Source organism: Leuresthes tenuis, unplaced genomic scaffold (assembly GCF_036924035.1).
Source record: "Leuresthes tenuis unplaced genomic scaffold, fLeuTen1.0.hap1 SCAF_5, whole genome shotgun sequence".
NCBI lineage: Eukaryota > Metazoa > Chordata > Actinopteri > Atheriniformes > Atherinopsidae > Leuresthes > Leuresthes tenuis.
The window spans coordinates 10,600,001-10,616,570 of NW_027325359.1; the positions used below are offsets into that span (position 1 = coordinate 10,600,001).

The following is a 16,570-nucleotide window of genomic DNA, read 5'->3' on the forward strand; positions in this document are numbered from 1 at the left end:
ATTGTTCAGCAAGTAATCAAGGCATTTTCTTTATTTCTAAAAAATTACACCTATTGTCCTCTGAGTAGATATTGTCATATTCTTAAGAAAGGAAAATAAAATTCATTACATTTGTGTTATTTTCTTTTTTTCTTCACTCCCAACAGTCAACAGCACATTGAAACAGAGCTTTAACCGCACCTGTAGTCCGCTGGCCTTAATCCACACAGTGACGTTTTGGGCATAGCTTCGTTTGACTTGTGGTTGCACTGGGAATGGACTTTTGTTGTCATCCTCTCCGTAGGGGTTTTCAGCAGCCTCTGAAATACCAGACAGATTGTGGAGCCACCAAATAATGGTCAAAGGAAACAGATGGGAAATAATGAACTGCTTGTTTAAGTGCACATACAGTTCTTTGGTCTGGAGGACAATGTGATCATTTACTACGCAAAGGGTAGAGTGTCCAAAAGTTTGATGAAATGTGCGCTAATAAACCCTGTAGACGCTTGTTGCTAATGTGGGGTGAAAAGTTACCAGAAATTGGACCCAAATATGAGATCTTGCCCAGCCACGGCAGAGGCTCTGAACCAGGCTCAAACAATGACATCATCAGGTTCGACTTCTTCTTGCTGTCTGCTTGAGAGTACAACATACCGTACCACTCTGGTCTGGGACAATAAAGAATATTGATTGGCAATCTTCGTAAAATATGTGTCTGTTACTCTACAGACCAACATATCAGGAGTCATATTTCAACTAAAAAGAGCTCTGCTATATCTCACCCCAGCTGGACCAGTGCCACCATTCCCTCGACCTTCAGACTTCCATGTAAAAGGACACAAAAATTTGGACTTTTTCCTGCCATCTGGCTAGCAGAAGGTTCCTCCTCAAGCTCATCAGTGGCTCCTGTGCCAACTTCATCCACCTCTGACATGACATAATAACCAATGGTATGTTTGTTAACTCTGCTCTTATTTCAGCAAGACCGTGTCAAAAACAGTGGCATTAAATCTTAGACAAGCTGCACAGGTATTTCATCCCATAATCCTCTATTTAGCATTTCATCAGAACAATACCGTTAAAATGTTGAAACAAACCTTTGTTTACTGCAATAGGAAGTACCAAGTGTCTGGATATCACAGGAGGACTGGAAATGTCAGCAATTTCAATGAAACCCACAATTTCCAGATCTGAAAAGTGTATAAAAGAAAGCAGAGGTGTTAAAAAAAAAAAAACTGCTTACATTCAGCTCCAGTCATGATATTCAAAGCCTGCAAAGTACCCGTATTGACTGTTCGGGCCATGGGCTCCACCTCTTCATCCACCACGACAGGCTCAGGACGAGGGAACACCTGAACGTCTGATGACAGATTCCCACAGTGCAGCACCGCATGGAAGGGAGAGTATGCATGATCTATCAGCCTCCTGGAGAAATGCAAACACACAATATGGCCGAAGATGTCTCACGAGACATGTATAAGATGAAAAAGTAATGACTCCTGTGTAATTTTGAAAGTAACAGTCTTACCCAAACAAAGATTGGACACTCTTCATGCAAAGTGGTCCATCCATGGTGAAGATCTGTCCATCCCCTCCGCTGAGGCGAAGTAGCTCCTCCAAGTTGTCCATGGCATCGCTCATTTGTAGCTGCAATTTCACAAGACATGCGAGCCACGTTTTTTTGGGTTTTTTTCAAAGCTACCAGATGTGCTGTGAATGACTGACACATGCAGTAATATACATGTTTTAGGGGTCCCGAAAAAACCCCAAAACATATTGATACAAATGTGTAAAAATAAGCATCAAAGAGCGAAGCTCGAAGATTCTCTGTGGGTTTATACTGACTATTCCTTTTAACCTGAGAGTAAATGAAATTTAAAAAGCAAAGAAGTGCAGTTCAGTACCTCTTCTGCATTGGCTATACACATGATGAACAGTTTGGTAGGAAAAGGGAAAGGAAGGGGGAATTTCTTGTCATCTCCACGTTGCTTCAGGGTTTGGAAGGAGTGGCGAAGGGAACCCTTTCCAATACCAAGAGATCCGTCAGTAACGAGCACCACCTATAGGACGAAAGAGGGAGGAACGGGAACATGAGCGGTTGTGGAGAAGTATTCACATCCTTTGCAGCATGAAAAATTTTACTTGAGTAAAAAGTACATCAATAATGGCAGAAAAAGAGTTAAATGAAAAGTACTGGTTTAGTTTGCCTGTCTGTATAATTTTCATATTGAACATTGTTTATCATTACTGTTTCATTATTTGACTATCATGGGAAATATGAGGTCACTGGAAGATAAAATAAGTAAACTTGGAGCCTTGACAAGGACGCAGCAGGAATAGTGAAAGGCAACATGATATTTTTCACCGAGTTTCACCAAGTGTAAGGAGCTGGAGCCTATCTCAGCTAGCATAGAGTGAGAAGCCAGGTTCATTGAAGATGTCAACTGGATGAAGTGGAGTAGAAAGTACCATACTTTCTTCTAAAATGTAATGGAACAGAAGTATAATGTAGAATGATATGGAAGAACTCAAATAACGGAGGGGCATTGAAAAACAAATGTACTAAGGTGCAGTATTTGAGTAAATGCAGCTTTCCGCTATTGGACATGAATTAATGTTACACCATATATGCACATAAACTTAATAAAATAAAATAAGGTCATTATTTGAAATGATGTGAGCAAACACCAGCTTAAACAGTGAAATATAAAAGATAGCAAAAATACCTGGCATGGACAGGCACTGCCCCACTCCTGCTGAACCACGTTACTAACTCCTTGAAGGGCTGCTTCAACACACGTCTTGTCATAGTCCTCCAGGCTGCTAAGTGCATCCTGCACAAGAACATTAAACAGATCACAAATAAATCCACACCTCCCTTCAAGTCAGACTAATGTACACATACAGACAATGATTCAGGAAAGAAAATGTGCTTTGGCTCTTCAGGGAAACCTATTACTCTACCTGTAATGCATTGTAATCCCTTGTGAAAGGCACCAATAGCTCCCAGAGGGAAGAAAAAGCCATCAGTGCCGTGAATTCCAAGCGATAGTTTGAGGCCATGTGTTCAAACAACATGTTGAGTCCGTGGACAGCTAGGTTCTTCCTCTGAAACTCCTCGCTGCCATCCAGTGACACTGGTCGTGTCATGGACAAGGACACGTCCATTAGGACCACAGTAGGCATAGCTCCCTGCTGATGTACAAACCCAGTAACACAATGGACTTCAGCTACACTCTAAAGTGTCTCCAGTGTGTCACTGTCAGTGCTACTGCTTTGTGAGTTGCGCCGATTCTGGGCTTCGGTTAGCAAGCATCAACCATGAAAGATATTTAAAGCTACAAAAGCAGGAACATGTTAATAGAGAACCGCTAGCTAGTAAAGGCTAGTTGGCTAGCATCCTACAACATAACGAAAAAAGCCCAATTGGAGGAAAGGTTCTGATTACTGTTAATCAAATGTGAGAGGATATATATCCACTCGAAAGACTGTAAAGAATAAAACTAACATGACAAAATAATAATGACCGAAAAGCAAAAGCTGTTCTGTGATTCCTTTGCTATCAAATGTTGATGTATTACACTGTGCATCAAAATCTACGTCCGAGTAAGTGCGCAACAGTAAATGTAAAGTTCCTATGTATTTAAGATGATTTTTTGTATGAAAATGCAAATGAATAAATAGAATTAAAAATTAATGTGAACAGAGTTATAGAAGGAGCAGGGAATATCAATAATTTTAAACCCATTTAACAGTATTTATGCAGAGCTTTCATTATAAAGCTAAACCGTGCGGGGGGTGGGGGGATAAACGCGTAAACAAGAAGTTGTGTTTTTGTCACTGCGCAGACTAGAACTTCTCTTTAGTCTTAAGTCAGATGCATAAGAAGCGTAAACTCTAGGGACCCAGTCAGATGCCAGAATTTTGTAATAGGACTGTTGTTTTTGCACAGAAGAGGAAACGCCCATATCATCACAACAGTAAGTTTGCTCACATTACCTGGAATTTTATGCGTGTAAAATGAAAACTTCAGCCCTTTGTCAGACTCCTTCATTCTTTTATCCAATATCTGATGGTGACTTTGAGAAGAAGATATTGCAGATTTATGTTTATGATGTGGATTCGTCCAGCGTCTGGAGTTTTTTTAATAAATGTGTTTATTTAATTTTTTTTCCTTTTACCTTTGTATTTGTACAGTTTATTAGTCCAGTGAGACTGCGTTTTTAGAACAAAATGAATACTTCAAGGTGGATGCGACTGCTGCTGAGCTGGGTTCAGTTTCCCCTCTCTGGGATATTCCTCATTACCTTCTTCCAGCTGACCACCAGTGCCCAACTGAATAATCCATTGCCAATACCTCAGACTGGTGAGGATTTTGAGAACGGCTCAGAAGTAGGGATTGAGGAGACTACAACAGAAACAGGAAGGCTTGAGGAACCTCAGATGTCCTCAGATGGAATGGCACAGGAGATGCATGTGATACATTATACCAACAAAACTCTACCCTCCCTGGAGACACCCACCCCAAGTCCCTCTGTTATTACCATCCCTCCAGCATCTCCAGGTGAAGTTCCACATGTTAACAATAATTACCCTGCAGATCTTTTTTCTCTTGAAGAGCGCAGACGAGGATGGGTGACCCTGCACATTGTGGGCATGTTGTACATGTTTGTGTCCCTTATAGTTGTGTGTGATCACTTCTTTATTCCTGCACTGGGGGTAATCATAGACAAGTTGGGCATCTCTGAAGATGTGGCAGGAGCCACCTTCATGGCTGCAGGAAGATCCATCCCAAAGTTTTTTTCCCTCTTAATGGGGGTCCTTCTTGATCACAGCAACGCAAGCATTGGCTCAGTTGTTGGTTCAGCGGTCTTCAACTTTTTGTTTGTCATTGGAATGTGTGGTTTCTTTTGTCGGGAGATTCTTCATTTAAACTGGTGGCCACTCTTCAGAGACACATCGTTCTACACACTTGGCTTCGTCTTACTAATCATCTTCTTTTTGGATAATGTTATGATGTGGTGGGAGAGTGTGATGCTGGTGGCCTGTTACATTCTCTATGTCAGCTTTATGAAATTTAATGCTCAAGCAAAGCGTGCATTCAAGATGCAACGGCACAAACACAAGAGCTTTGTGAAAGCCAAAGCTGCCGAGGAATGCAAAAAGGTGAGTACTCTTGTCCTTACCATAGATCTGGTAATGCATGATTTCTCTCGTCTACACACTTCCATCTAACTTCCATCTTTTTTAAAAAAAAATGAAAGCAGATAAGCATATCTGCATACTTGCATCTTGCACAAAAATTTAAATAGAACAGAACTTTATTAATCCCTAATCAAAATGTAGATTGTTGCAGTTCTCTTGGTGTAAAATGTAAAATACACCAAAATATTAAGTACAAATAAAAGGCAGATACATTATACATTCTGAGGATAAATGTAGCTCTTTTTGACGGGTGTAAGACGAGCAGCTTAGGCATTCAATTTTATGATGTTGTGGAGAAATGAGTAGTTGGACTGGTCGGGGTCAGCCTCTTATGGGGAATTTATTGAACAGACATTGTCACGGAGACATGTACATTTCAGCAGGCATGGAAATTCCCAATGACCTCAGTTTGTGACATCCTCTTATACCTTTCTATATCATTCAGTGTGTATGTGGCCCCAAACCCAATCTCTATTCGGGCGCCTGCTGTCTGAGAATGCTCCTACATCTTCATCATTATCTAGACAGGGTTCATTCTGACCTTAAACAACATCTGCTTCGAGCAGTGTCAGCGCACAATATGTTGTTCGAGCAGTGTCAAGGCCCTGCTCTCCCACAGTGACATCAGAAAGTGCATCAGTATGTGAAAAAGAATGATTGTGACATGGTAATTGCATGCCTTGTTCACCCATGTATGTTTCTTGTCTTTTAATAGTTTATGCTTAGCACACATTGTATAGTATATCGCTGAAACAAAATAGTATGTTTTGCACAATTGTGTTATCTGTGCTTCTGCATATGTCAGAAACCGTCATACATTTGTGAGCTTTGATGGAAAAAGCTGCTGGGTCACAGCAAAGTTATCTTTTAGTAAAGTAAAATTTGTAACATCTAAGGATAAAAAGGACAGAAAATGATTAATTTACAGTAAAGAGGAAGGTATACTCCAATCACTTTGTTATTTATACAGTATTTATATTTTCATATTATATCATATTATATTATATTGTCATTATAGAGATGCCTTTGTGCTGCTGCTAATCATTTTTAGCCAAATGTTCCCAAGGAGGATGTACCTGCAGGAGAGGATGGGTCTGAAGACTCTGATGAAGATGTTGGTGATCCCAGTGAAATTCAGGGTGATGAGAACAAAGTGAAAGAGGAAGAGGAGGGAAAAAAAGATAAGCCATTGTCTTTACACTGGCCTGACACACGGTGCAAGCAAGTTTCTTATGTCTTCCTGTTGCCCATCGTCCTCCCATTGCGGCTCACAGTCCCTGATGTTCACAACCAGGTGAGACTCAGGATATTTTAGACCAAACCTGCCTCGAATGTCGTTTCATGAATTCACATTTCAGTGTTTCTGTTTTTGACTGAAAGAAATCCAGAAAGTTCTTTGTGGTGACCTATGCAGTTTCTATTCTGTGGATCGGAGTCTTCTCCTACCTCATGATGTGGTGGGCCCATCAGGTCAGGTCTTACTGAAACAGTGCTGGTGTATTGATATAAGATTTAGATTTCTTGCTGAATGAGACAAGTTATGAAATCATGGTAGTAATTCCCAAGTATCTGCTTGGTCACTGGTTTTATTTTAATTTTTTTTGTAGGTGGGAGAAACTTTTGGGTCCCCATATATTTTGCCTATTCTGGCAGCAATGACATCCAACCCTGACCTCATTACCAGTGTGATCGTGGCTCGTAAAGGCCTGGGGGACATGGCTGTATCCAGCACTGTGGGCAGTAACATCTTTGACATCACTATGAGGTGAGTCCACAACCAGAGCTGCCATGATTGAAGAACAGTGACTGGAAAACTGGACAGAATAATGTGATATCTTTGTCCCACACATTTTCTTTGTCATTTTACCCAAAAGTCTACCAGTGCCATGGCTTCTGTACTCATTCATCCACGGTTTCACACCAATGGCCGTGAGCAGCAAAGGGGTTTTCTGCGCCACTGTGCTTCTCTTTCTCATGCTCCTCTTTGCCATCATCTCCATTATATCCTGTAAATGGAAGATGAATAAAGTGTTGGGTGTCACCATGCTCCTGCTCTACTTACTGTTCCTGATTCTTAGCATTATGCTGCAGTATCGTGTCATAGTCTGCCCTATTGATGTGGAGTAAAGGACTTAAAGTTTTGTGTTTTTTTATGCATATGCCTCGGATAATGCTTTGATTTTTTTTATATATATGCTTCTGTCTATACACTTTCTTATCTTTGTTATAACGTCTTGAAATGTGGACCAAAGTTCCCATTTAAACTCCAAAATTAACCAAAATCAAATTTACATTATTATGCAAGTACGTACTTATGTATTATGTGTACGTCTACTTACAGTCAAAGATTGGTACAATTAGAAAAAAACAATAAGAAGACAAATGTTTTAAAACTGCACCAGTAAAAAGAAAATACTTTCATCTTCATTACCCAAAAGGATCGTTACCTTCTTCTAAATCATTTTAATCATGTTGTTCTTGTGTTTTTTTTAAAAAAAACTTTAGAGTAAAGAGAAAGAAATTATGTAATCTGACTCATGGCCTGTACTTTAAATTATGTACAAATAGATATAACATTTAAATTTATGCGGTTAATTTTTTTCTGTTTTGTTTTTTAAATGTTATGAAAACAAGAATTTCAACAGTCAGCTTACTTATACTGGTCGATTTAATAATCATTAGCCCACACTTTCCAAACCTCCATCCCAAGTGCTTAGTACAGACAGTAGAAAAGTCTATTGAGTCAATATGTCAATGTGTAAATCTCTTAATTAAATGTAATTTTTCATTTAGATTTAAATTTTTTAGCGACATACTGTAGACAAACCAACATTACCCATATCAAACAGTAATGTAGCTTGCAGCTGGTTACAGTGCTACAAGGCTGTAGCAAAGTCCTTCTGATAATGTTTCTTACTATGGCCTGTCCCAAAACAGAAATAAATTAAAAAAAACTGTCAAAGTCTTTCTTATGTATTAATGGGTTAGATTGCTGTAATGCAATGCAAGCTAACTTCTGTGTGTCCAACCAGCTCACTTGCTTACACTCTACATGTGTAGCCTACCTTGGTGTTACGTGAGACAATAACAATAGTTTGTGAGGCCAAGTTGGTTCGTCAGGTGATTTGACATGGATTTGTATTCCTGCTATTTATTTAACTTGTTTAACCACTGTGTCATTGACAAGCAGCTTGGCGATATTGTCATTGGTTCAAATGAAATGTGAAAGTAAAGACAAAGGCACTAAATTCTGCCATCCGTGTGCTATGGTTTGTTTGTTGGTACATGTGGATGAAGTGGAGAAGGTCATGAATAGATCTGTCTGTGTGACAATAATTACACTGCAATGTAATTACACTGCAACTGGTGTACAATGGCTTATACATTTATCATGTTTTTTTTTTCTCAAAAGTCATAGTTAAACAGCAGGTGGCAAAACTGAGCATTCAAAGCCTCTGGAAATAAACCATTTTTTAACACCGTTGGTTGGAAAGTTCTGGTGTTTCAACAGGTCATCACACATGTTGATTAGGATGAAGCACAGATTTCATACTGATCCTCCCCCCTGATGTATGTCAAACAGCTCAAAGAAGTTGATAATGTGCAAATACTGCAGGCTCACTTGTTGGTTTTTGAGTACATGTCACTGTTTATGACACAGCATTTAAAAAAAATAGTGCAGACATTAAGACCATGGTCTTAATCAAGTGAAAAATCTAAATTTGCTTTTGAATTTGTTGAATCAGTCTGTTCATGCAGACATAGACTATGAGTTTGTCTTAACTCCTGGGTAAATTGTGTATGCCTTTGCAATTTATCCAAGCTCAATTCTACAGGAATGTCAATTTTTTTGTAAATAAGATCCTCTTCGTTAGTCTGGGTGGATGGATTATAAAACATATTTCATACTCCTGAGCAGAAAAATTTGCTCAAAATTTGACTAGGAAGGCAGAATTATTATACATTCACAATCTATATTTTCAATACAGATGTGCACTTTCATTTCAGAATGAATTCATGTATAATGAAAGAATTCCTTTAAAACTCCCCAGTTTATAAATATCTATAATGTTACAGCTTTGCAGCATAGTACTATTAAACTAAATCTTTACGTTAAACTTGGATTGCATTGATCATTACGAAGGTATACTCACACAGTGAGAGTGAGACAATGTACCTAATCCTCTTAGAAGACTTCAGGTGTTAAGTATTATGCTGATCCATTGTGAAGACTTGTTCTGTGTCCTACATAACCCTTTGGTCATTGGCAAGAGTTTTTGTTTGTGCCACAACATCTAACTCTGGGGAGCTACTTTTGGAGTTTTGTACCTCTGATGTTGCAGGACTTTAATTCCATGGTAGGTCTGTGTTTGTGGTTGAAATATATTGTGTTATAGCACCTCTTGGGTTTGTAGTGTTAGTGCAGCTCATTACAACGTGACCTTTTCAGTTAATTTACTGTGCTGTCACTGGTATTTTGTACATTGATGTTTTGTCTTTGTTCGATGATTTTGTTTCTTCCACTCATCTTGTTAATTCTCTTAAATAAGCACAATAAGGCATAATCTCAACCGCCTTCAAATAGGTTTTGATTCATGATTATGTATGAATATTTTAAATCTTTTCTTTGGTGTTTTTCTTAAATCTACAACAGGCTGGGTTTTCCAAACAGTTGACGATGTGACATGAATCACACCACTGGAGTTTTGAATTCTGTTACCCCATGGTCTGCTGGGGAGGGAGCTGGGCTCTACCAAAGCCCATTTATGCTGCTTAGTTCAACCTAGCCATCAGCAACACTGCTTTGGTGGAAGATGCATTGTACAAGGAGGAAGCGACTGCAGCTGAGCCGGGTTCTGTTTCTCCTATCTGGAGTTTTCCTCTGTACCCTCTACCAGCTGACCATTAGTGCCCGACTGTATGAGCCTTTGCCAATGCCTCAGGTTGGAGAGGATTTTGGAGAAGGTTCAACAGAGGGCCTAGAAGAGGCCACAGTGGAGCCTGCAGGGTTGGAGGAAGTTCTCGGTGCAACACATGAATTAGAGCTCACAGATCAAACAACAACAACAGAGATACCTGCAGATAAAGATACAGACATGACTACAGATACAAGTACAGATTTCAAAGCATCCACCACCACTGAATCTCCACTATTGCCAACCACAAACCGGACAATTGTGCATTGCATATATGTGGCCCCTGAACCTCCTGCAAAGACCCCAACACCAGCTCCAGCTCCAGCTCCAGCTCCTCCAGTTACTACCATCTCCCCAGCTTCCCCTGATGCAGATGCACATTTCAAGGGTGACTATCCTGAAGATATCTTCTCTATTGAAGATCGCAGACGAGGATGGGTGATACTCCACATTCTGGGCATGATATACATGTTTGTGTCCCTAGCAATTGTCTGTGATGAGTTCTTTGTGCCTGCACTGGGGGTAATCACAGACAAATTAGCTATTTCAGATGATGTAGCAGGAGCCACCTTCATGGCTGCTGGAGGTTCTGCACCAGAGCTTTTTACCTCCCTGATAGGTGTCTTCATTGCCCACAGCAATGTGGGAATTGGCACAATTGTTGGCTCAGCAGTTTTCAACATTTTGTTTGTGATTGGAATGTGTGCTTTGTTTTCCCGAGAGATTCTTCGTCTAACCTGGTGGCCACTTTTTAGAGATGTGTCATTCTACATATTTGGCCTCATCTTACTAATCATCTTTTTCTTGGATAATGTCATAATGTGGTGGGAGAGCATGATGCTGGTGGCCGGTTATTCTTTCTATGTTATCTTCATGAAGTATAATGTGCAACTGGAGCAAGCGTTCAAGTCCCAACTCTACAAGCACAAGAACATTGTGAAAATTATTACTGTGGAAGAACCTGAAAAGGTAAGAACTCCTGTAACAGAACTTGTTTATGAGATGATATTGTTCCCTAAATCAACCAAGCTTTAAGTCTCTAGTAAAGTACTCTTAGATTCCTGAGTTCTAAGACTTTTGTCTAGATGGTTATATATATCTATGTGTGTGTGTCCTTACTTTGTATCACTGGTTTGGAGCTGAAAAGATAAAGATAATGCACTCTGAAAGACAAATTAGCTAATCAAAAATGATTTTGAAAATGATCTGTTTTGAAATGTTTGGTAAATGGCGCCTTTTTTGGTACTGGTTAATCGTGCTGTCAATAATATGGTCATCCATTAAACGGCATTATTTAGTAGCTTATTACATAGAGTTGTTTTATTACCAAAGTTCCACATTTCTCATTACTTGTGGCATCACCTCCTCTGTGGCATTTCTTCTTTATGTGCTAATGATTCAGAAAGTGTAAAATGACACTAACGCTATATACTAGCATAGGCCTAGAGGAACTATCCTAGTACTGAACTGAACTATCAGTCACATCAAATTATTCCTATGAAGAACCACAGCTCTGCACAAACTGTAGCATCAACTTATACCATGTTTAATCTCTGTAAATGGGACTCAAATTTACTCAGAAGTTAAGTTGAAGAGTTTGTTCAAACTCAGAGCCTTTGTTGAGCTGGACATGCTGCTGAAGCTAGGTTCCTAAAGTCCAAATGTCTTTTTTCATTGGTGAAAATGCAGTTTACTTTCACACAGCTGTCAGATAGATTTTTGCTTTAAGGTGGGCCGACAGTAGATTTTATTTACAAATTCCAATCCTGTCAATGGAACACAGCTACATGTCTTCTGTTGATATCTGTTAATACTGACATGAGCCCGAGTGTGTACAATATGTGAAAAAGCAATGTGTAAGATTATATAGCATTTATGCTAATATTCAAACTCTACCAAAATTAAATAACTTTGGTTTTTCTCTACTAATCAATCATTATCACTGATAAAAACATTGTTGCACGCAGACAAATGGGGAAGATGAAGATAATGACCCTCCTCTTCCAGAGAACAAGAATCTGTTAAAGGTAAAAATCAATCAATCAACCAACCAACTGCAAGAGACAAGAAACACCCTGGTGCCCTATCATCATCTTGTTACCTTTGATCGTTTGTCAGCTTTATACATCTTGTTTGTCTTTTTGCTGTTCTGTCCATCATAGCATCACGTATACAAGCCTCACTGTAAATGTTGGCTCATGTTCATGCACTTGTTATAGAAAACAATCGTCTTGGAATCCATTTGGAAAACAAGTATGATATTTCACTGTTTGTACAGTAAGTAATTGTCTTGACCTCAGCCATTTTTTCCCCAGTTGAAGCCATCACTTCAGCGAGGGGGCAGTTCAGCTTCTTTGCACAACAGCACCATGAGAAACACCATCTTCCAACTCATGATTCACACATTAGACCCTCTTGGAAATGGTGAGTTCCAAATTCAGATAGTTATAAACCTGCTGGCTGATAACCGTGAACCTTGAAAACTACTTTTATAAGGACTTTCTGTGGACTAAGTCCTTCTTACTGTAGAATGGATTAGCTAGATGTCCCGTATGAAGGCATCACTAAGTCCAGATTGATACTAAGCAGATAAATACCCCTCACAGTCTATAGAGGGTTCCTTTCTGTGGGTTTATAGTGTAACACAAGAAGGAATCTCGCTGAGGTCTGGCTACAGTCAACACATAGATTGTTCTACAACAACAACAACTAAAGTTATTGTATTGCTGTTTCTAAAAGGGCTCATTTCATGTTAGATTAGAAAAAATAGGTCACCGGATGTAATTGTTGCTGGTCAAACAATATGATGGTGGACTTAGATGGTTCTGATTTTCTTTGTCAAAAAATGTTTTGATTTTAGGTAAGCTAGGTTGGCTTTTTATATCACTCCATGGAAATCATACCGGAGCAATCTTGCAGTATATTTTTCTATTCTCTGGTTGCTTTTGGCTAGAGTCCGTCTGACTTTGTTTTCCTGTGTTGTCTGCTCTTGGTTTGCTCAACTTTCAGTCCTCAGGGCAGCACACGATCCATGACTCCAACACAATAATCAGCTTTTGAATGAGCCTATACAATCTGGATCACAGCTGGTGATCAGCCAGTGCATATGCTGGAGAAGAAACTTAAGAAGTATTTGAGGTTTAATTTAATGTATGACAAGCCCTTTCTGTTTGACTGCGTTAACAGAATCTTGACTTGAGGTTGGTTTGTTTAATCTGGAAAACTGTCAAGCTCTCAGTTTCACTGACTTACAAACTAGTTACTTTTCACAGGAACCATTCTCTCACTCTCTCTTTTTTTTTACTTGCTTTGAGAAGCTCATTCTCTCTTTTATACAATCTGTGCAACACTTGGAATTTAGCTATGTTTTTGCTAACTCAAGGTGGATTCTTTTCTTCCGTATATCATGAGTTGGTAATCCTTTGCACCTGTTTGTTCATGCTTCTTTCTTAGGAAAGTTTAAAGAAAAGGCTGACTCTCTGACAAATGTGGCTAGACGGAAGTCAGAATCCAAATCTCAAGACAAAGGTGAAGGTAACATGGAATAACACGATAGTCAATCAAATATAAAGTGTCTTTCATCAAGCTTTCAGTCTGATCATCATCTGGACGGCAAAGCACCGTTTCACACAAAAATCATTTGATCAGAAGAGTTTTATACACATGCCAAATGTAGTGTAAATCAATATTTGACTATTTGGTTTGTTCTTACTGGATACTAGATTAACAACAGACTTAAGATAGCAGGACTAACTGAGTTTTTTCTTTGAAAAAACCCAGAACAACCTCTTCCATTTCTATAGTGCTAACAGCTAAAAGGGTTTTTGGCACATCTCCATTTTTTTCTTTGAGACTGTTTCTATTTAGCAGTGATTCTTACATGTTTTAGGCTGGAAGGCTTCATAGCCATTGCTTGGGTCTTTAATTACCTGCTCAGAAAACCACTCCAGAATGTTGACGTCATTCTCTGCAATCGTGTCTTGATCACCTCAACTATATACTTCAGATCACTGTCCTGGTGGAAGTTTTTCTGTCCACTGCCGATTACATTTAATGAAAAACCTTGAATCAGCACTCTTTCTCAAGGGTTATCTGAGGATCACAAACAAGATAATTCTGATAATTCTAATTTGCTCTGGTACTGATATATCAACAGAGACACTTCTTTGACAGACACAGAGAATCTCTTATTCATTTAACTGAATTGTAACTCACGTGCCTGTTAACACAAAACATACATCAATTTGCATACTACATACTTAGAAATATCATATTGCAATATGTTCCAACGATTGGACTAAGTTAATATAAGAAAATCAACCTTACTTACCAATCAAGGCAGTGAGTTCATTTAGCACATTTATTGCATAAAGACTTAGGACACATCTCCAGCACTGCAGTCTAAAATGGCATTCAAGTTCTTGCTGAATTTTTCCTTGAAAGAGACCAATGAAATTAAGAAAATATTTGGGATTCCTTTCGCAGGAAGTGGGGGGAAAACTGATCAGCCCAAAGAGCCAGAGGCTGCCCCAGCCACAGACACAGAGAAGAAAGAACAGCCAGAGGACAAGAAGGTACTCCTCACCCATGTCCTGCTGTCTTACAAAAAGCCCAGAAGTCAATCTTTGATACCTGTCTATGTAAGAGTCAATGTAAAGAGCTACAACTTATTGCCACAGGCCCATGGTTGGCTAATTTGGTCTTTCTTTGTATCTTATTTGTGCTCCTCTTCTTTTGTCCATTATGATGTCTCTTCTCCTTCAGGATGATGTACCAGCAGAACAGAGAGGCTCAGAAGGCTCTGAAGGCTCAGACGATTCTGGCAGTGACGAGGACGACAGTGATGATGACAGTGACGAGTCCAGTGAGGAAGAGGATGATGAAGATGAGGATGAGAGTGAAGAGGAAGATGAGGAGGAAGAAGAGGAGAAAGAAGATGAGCCTCTAACTTTACAGTGGCCTGACACACGGCGTAAGCAAGCCACTTACCTCTTCCTATTGCCCATCATCTTCCCTCTGTGGCTCACAGTTCCTGATGTACGCAACCAGGTAAAAAACTATTATGAGATTGTCTCATGAGACTCATTTAAGAGATCAGTTGGGGTTCACAAAGTTCAATTTTTTTACCAGTTCCCCACTTACTTTGTCCAATAGAAATCCAGAAAATTCTTTGTGGTCACCTTCCTGGGCTCCATTATGTGGATTGCTATCTTTTCCTACCTCATGGTGTGGTGGGCCCATCAGGTCAGTTACTGCAGAGATATGCTTTGCTTTGCTTCTTCATTGTGTACATGGACACAAGGTAACTTTTGTCTTCTGTCTCCCTGAAACTGAATATGATTCTTGATAAAAACATGCAACTAACATTGCGTTTCTTTAGCTTCCATCCACATTGAACACTGCTTTAACTTTATAGGTGGGAGAGACCATCGGTATTTCAGAGGAGATCATGGGCCTGACCATGCTGGCTGCAGGGACCTCCATCCCTGACCTCATTACCAGTGTAATTGTTGCTCGTAAAGGCCTGGGAGATATGGCTGTATCCAGCTCTGTAGGCAGTAACATCTTTGACATCACTGTGGGGTGAGTCTTCGTAGCCTTATCTCTAATGGTTTTAAAGAAACAGCCTCTGATTACACCATTAACTGATTTTTTTTTTCTGTGTTTTTACCCTGTCACTTAACTCAAAAGTCTCCCAGTTCCATGGCTCTTGTACTCATCTCTCAATGGTTTTGCTCCAGTGGCCGTCAGCAGCAATGGGCTCTTCTGTGCCATCGTGCTGCTCTTCCTCATGCTCCTCTTTGTCATCATCTCAATTGCAGCCTGTAAATGGCAGATGAATAAGGCGCTGGGTTTCACCATGTTTCTTCTCTACTTTGTCTTCCTGGTGCTCAGCGTTATGCTGGAGGATCGTATCATTGTCTGCCCTGTTTCAATCTGAAAGTGTGTGCAGCCTTTTCTATGTCAGGCATTCTCTCCACTTGTGATCTGAAGCAAAACTGTCAACCCTCACATGTACAGATCTCATCAGCAGTGACCAGGACAGCCAGTCACGTAAACGGCTGGGTACATCTCGTGGAAATAGTTTTTCTTTTTTCTTTTTTTTTACATATTTGGGCCATTTAAAGCAATGCCAGAAGATAAAGGTGATATACTTCAATAACACTATAAATTAGATGTCAGTCACTAATTCAACAAAAGGTATCAAAGACTATAATCTTCTTCTGCAGAAAAATCCTGTCCTTAGAAGTTAGAAGTGCTTTTACAGAAATCTCAACCAAATTGTCTGTAAAGAGACTGATGTCAGCTTGCTGAAGTTTACAACCAGCAACCTTTTTAAACAGGCAGTCCAGAGTTTCACGGACTGCCTGTAAAAACGGACTGCCGGACTGAGTAAAAGTCTACTCTTTGGCTGAATTCAGCTGTTTGAAATATTTTCCACTTGTATATGAGGGAATAGTTATAAAATA

The 16,570-nt window shown here is 39.6% G+C and overlaps 3 protein-coding genes across 3 annotated transcripts in view; 2 read left to right on the top strand and 1 right to left on the bottom strand.

Moving 5' to 3' along the window:
- The window catches only part of ints14 (integrator complex subunit 14), a 4,646-nt gene extending 1,074 nt beyond the window's left edge, over nt 1-3,572 (bottom strand). The window contains exons 1-9 of the mRNA XM_072385916.1: nt 2,944-3,572; nt 2,706-2,813; nt 1,884-2,039; nt 1,508-1,626; nt 1,262-1,404; nt 1,077-1,169; nt 762-906; nt 514-647; nt 181-299 (exon numbers count right to left, since the gene is read on the bottom strand). Of these exons, the coding sequence (XP_072242017.1) occupies nt 181-299; nt 514-647; nt 762-906; nt 1,077-1,169; nt 1,262-1,404; nt 1,508-1,626; nt 1,884-2,039; nt 2,706-2,813; nt 2,944-3,165 (1,239 nt within the window). The 5' untranslated portion in view covers nt 3,166-3,572. The remainder of the gene's footprint in view (nt 1-180; nt 300-513; nt 648-761; nt 907-1,076; nt 1,170-1,261; nt 1,405-1,507; nt 1,627-1,883; nt 2,040-2,705; nt 2,814-2,943) is intronic.
- A 268-nt stretch (nt 3,573-3,840) lies between these two features.
- LOC140306524 (sodium/potassium/calcium exchanger 1-like) lies at nt 3,841-7,546 on the top strand. The gene is made up of 6 exons (XM_072385133.1): nt 3,841-4,054; nt 4,177-5,175; nt 6,236-6,478; nt 6,565-6,654; nt 6,792-6,949; nt 7,059-7,546. The coding sequence occupies exons 2-6, from the start codon at nt 4,213-4,215 to the stop codon at nt 7,309-7,311; spliced, it is 1,707 nt and encodes a 568-aa protein (XP_072241234.1). The 5' UTR covers nt 3,841-4,054; nt 4,177-4,212; the 3' UTR covers nt 7,312-7,546.
- Nucleotides 7,547-9,998: 2,452 nt separating this feature from the next.
- Nucleotides 9,999-16,113, top strand: LOC140306618 (sodium/potassium/calcium exchanger 1-like). The gene is given in 8 exon segments (XM_072385222.1): nt 9,999-11,069; nt 12,068-12,127; nt 12,416-12,524; nt 13,554-13,712; nt 14,896-15,149; nt 15,255-15,344; nt 15,517-15,683; nt 15,792-16,113. Coding segments are annotated over 8 exon segments (2,160 nt in total). The 3' UTR covers nt 16,042-16,113.
- The last annotated feature ends 457 nt before the right edge of the window (nt 16,114-16,570 follow it).

What these genes read in the sequence shown, in the direction of transcription:
- LOC140306524 (XM_072385133.1), top strand. Translation starts at nt 4,213, where the DNA reads ATGAATACTTCAAGGTGGATGCGACTGCTGCTGAGCTGGGTTCAGTTT. An exon ending in TTGTCCTTACCATAGATCTG is followed by an intron (nt 5,176 to 6,235) that starts GTAATGCATGAT and finishes AATCATTTTTAG; the next exon opens with CCAAATGTTCCCAAGGAGGA. An exon ending in TGATGTGGTGGGCCCATCAG is followed by an intron (nt 6,655 to 6,791) that starts GTCAGGTCTTAC and finishes TTTTTTTTGTAG; the next exon opens with GTGGGAGAAACTTTTGGGTC.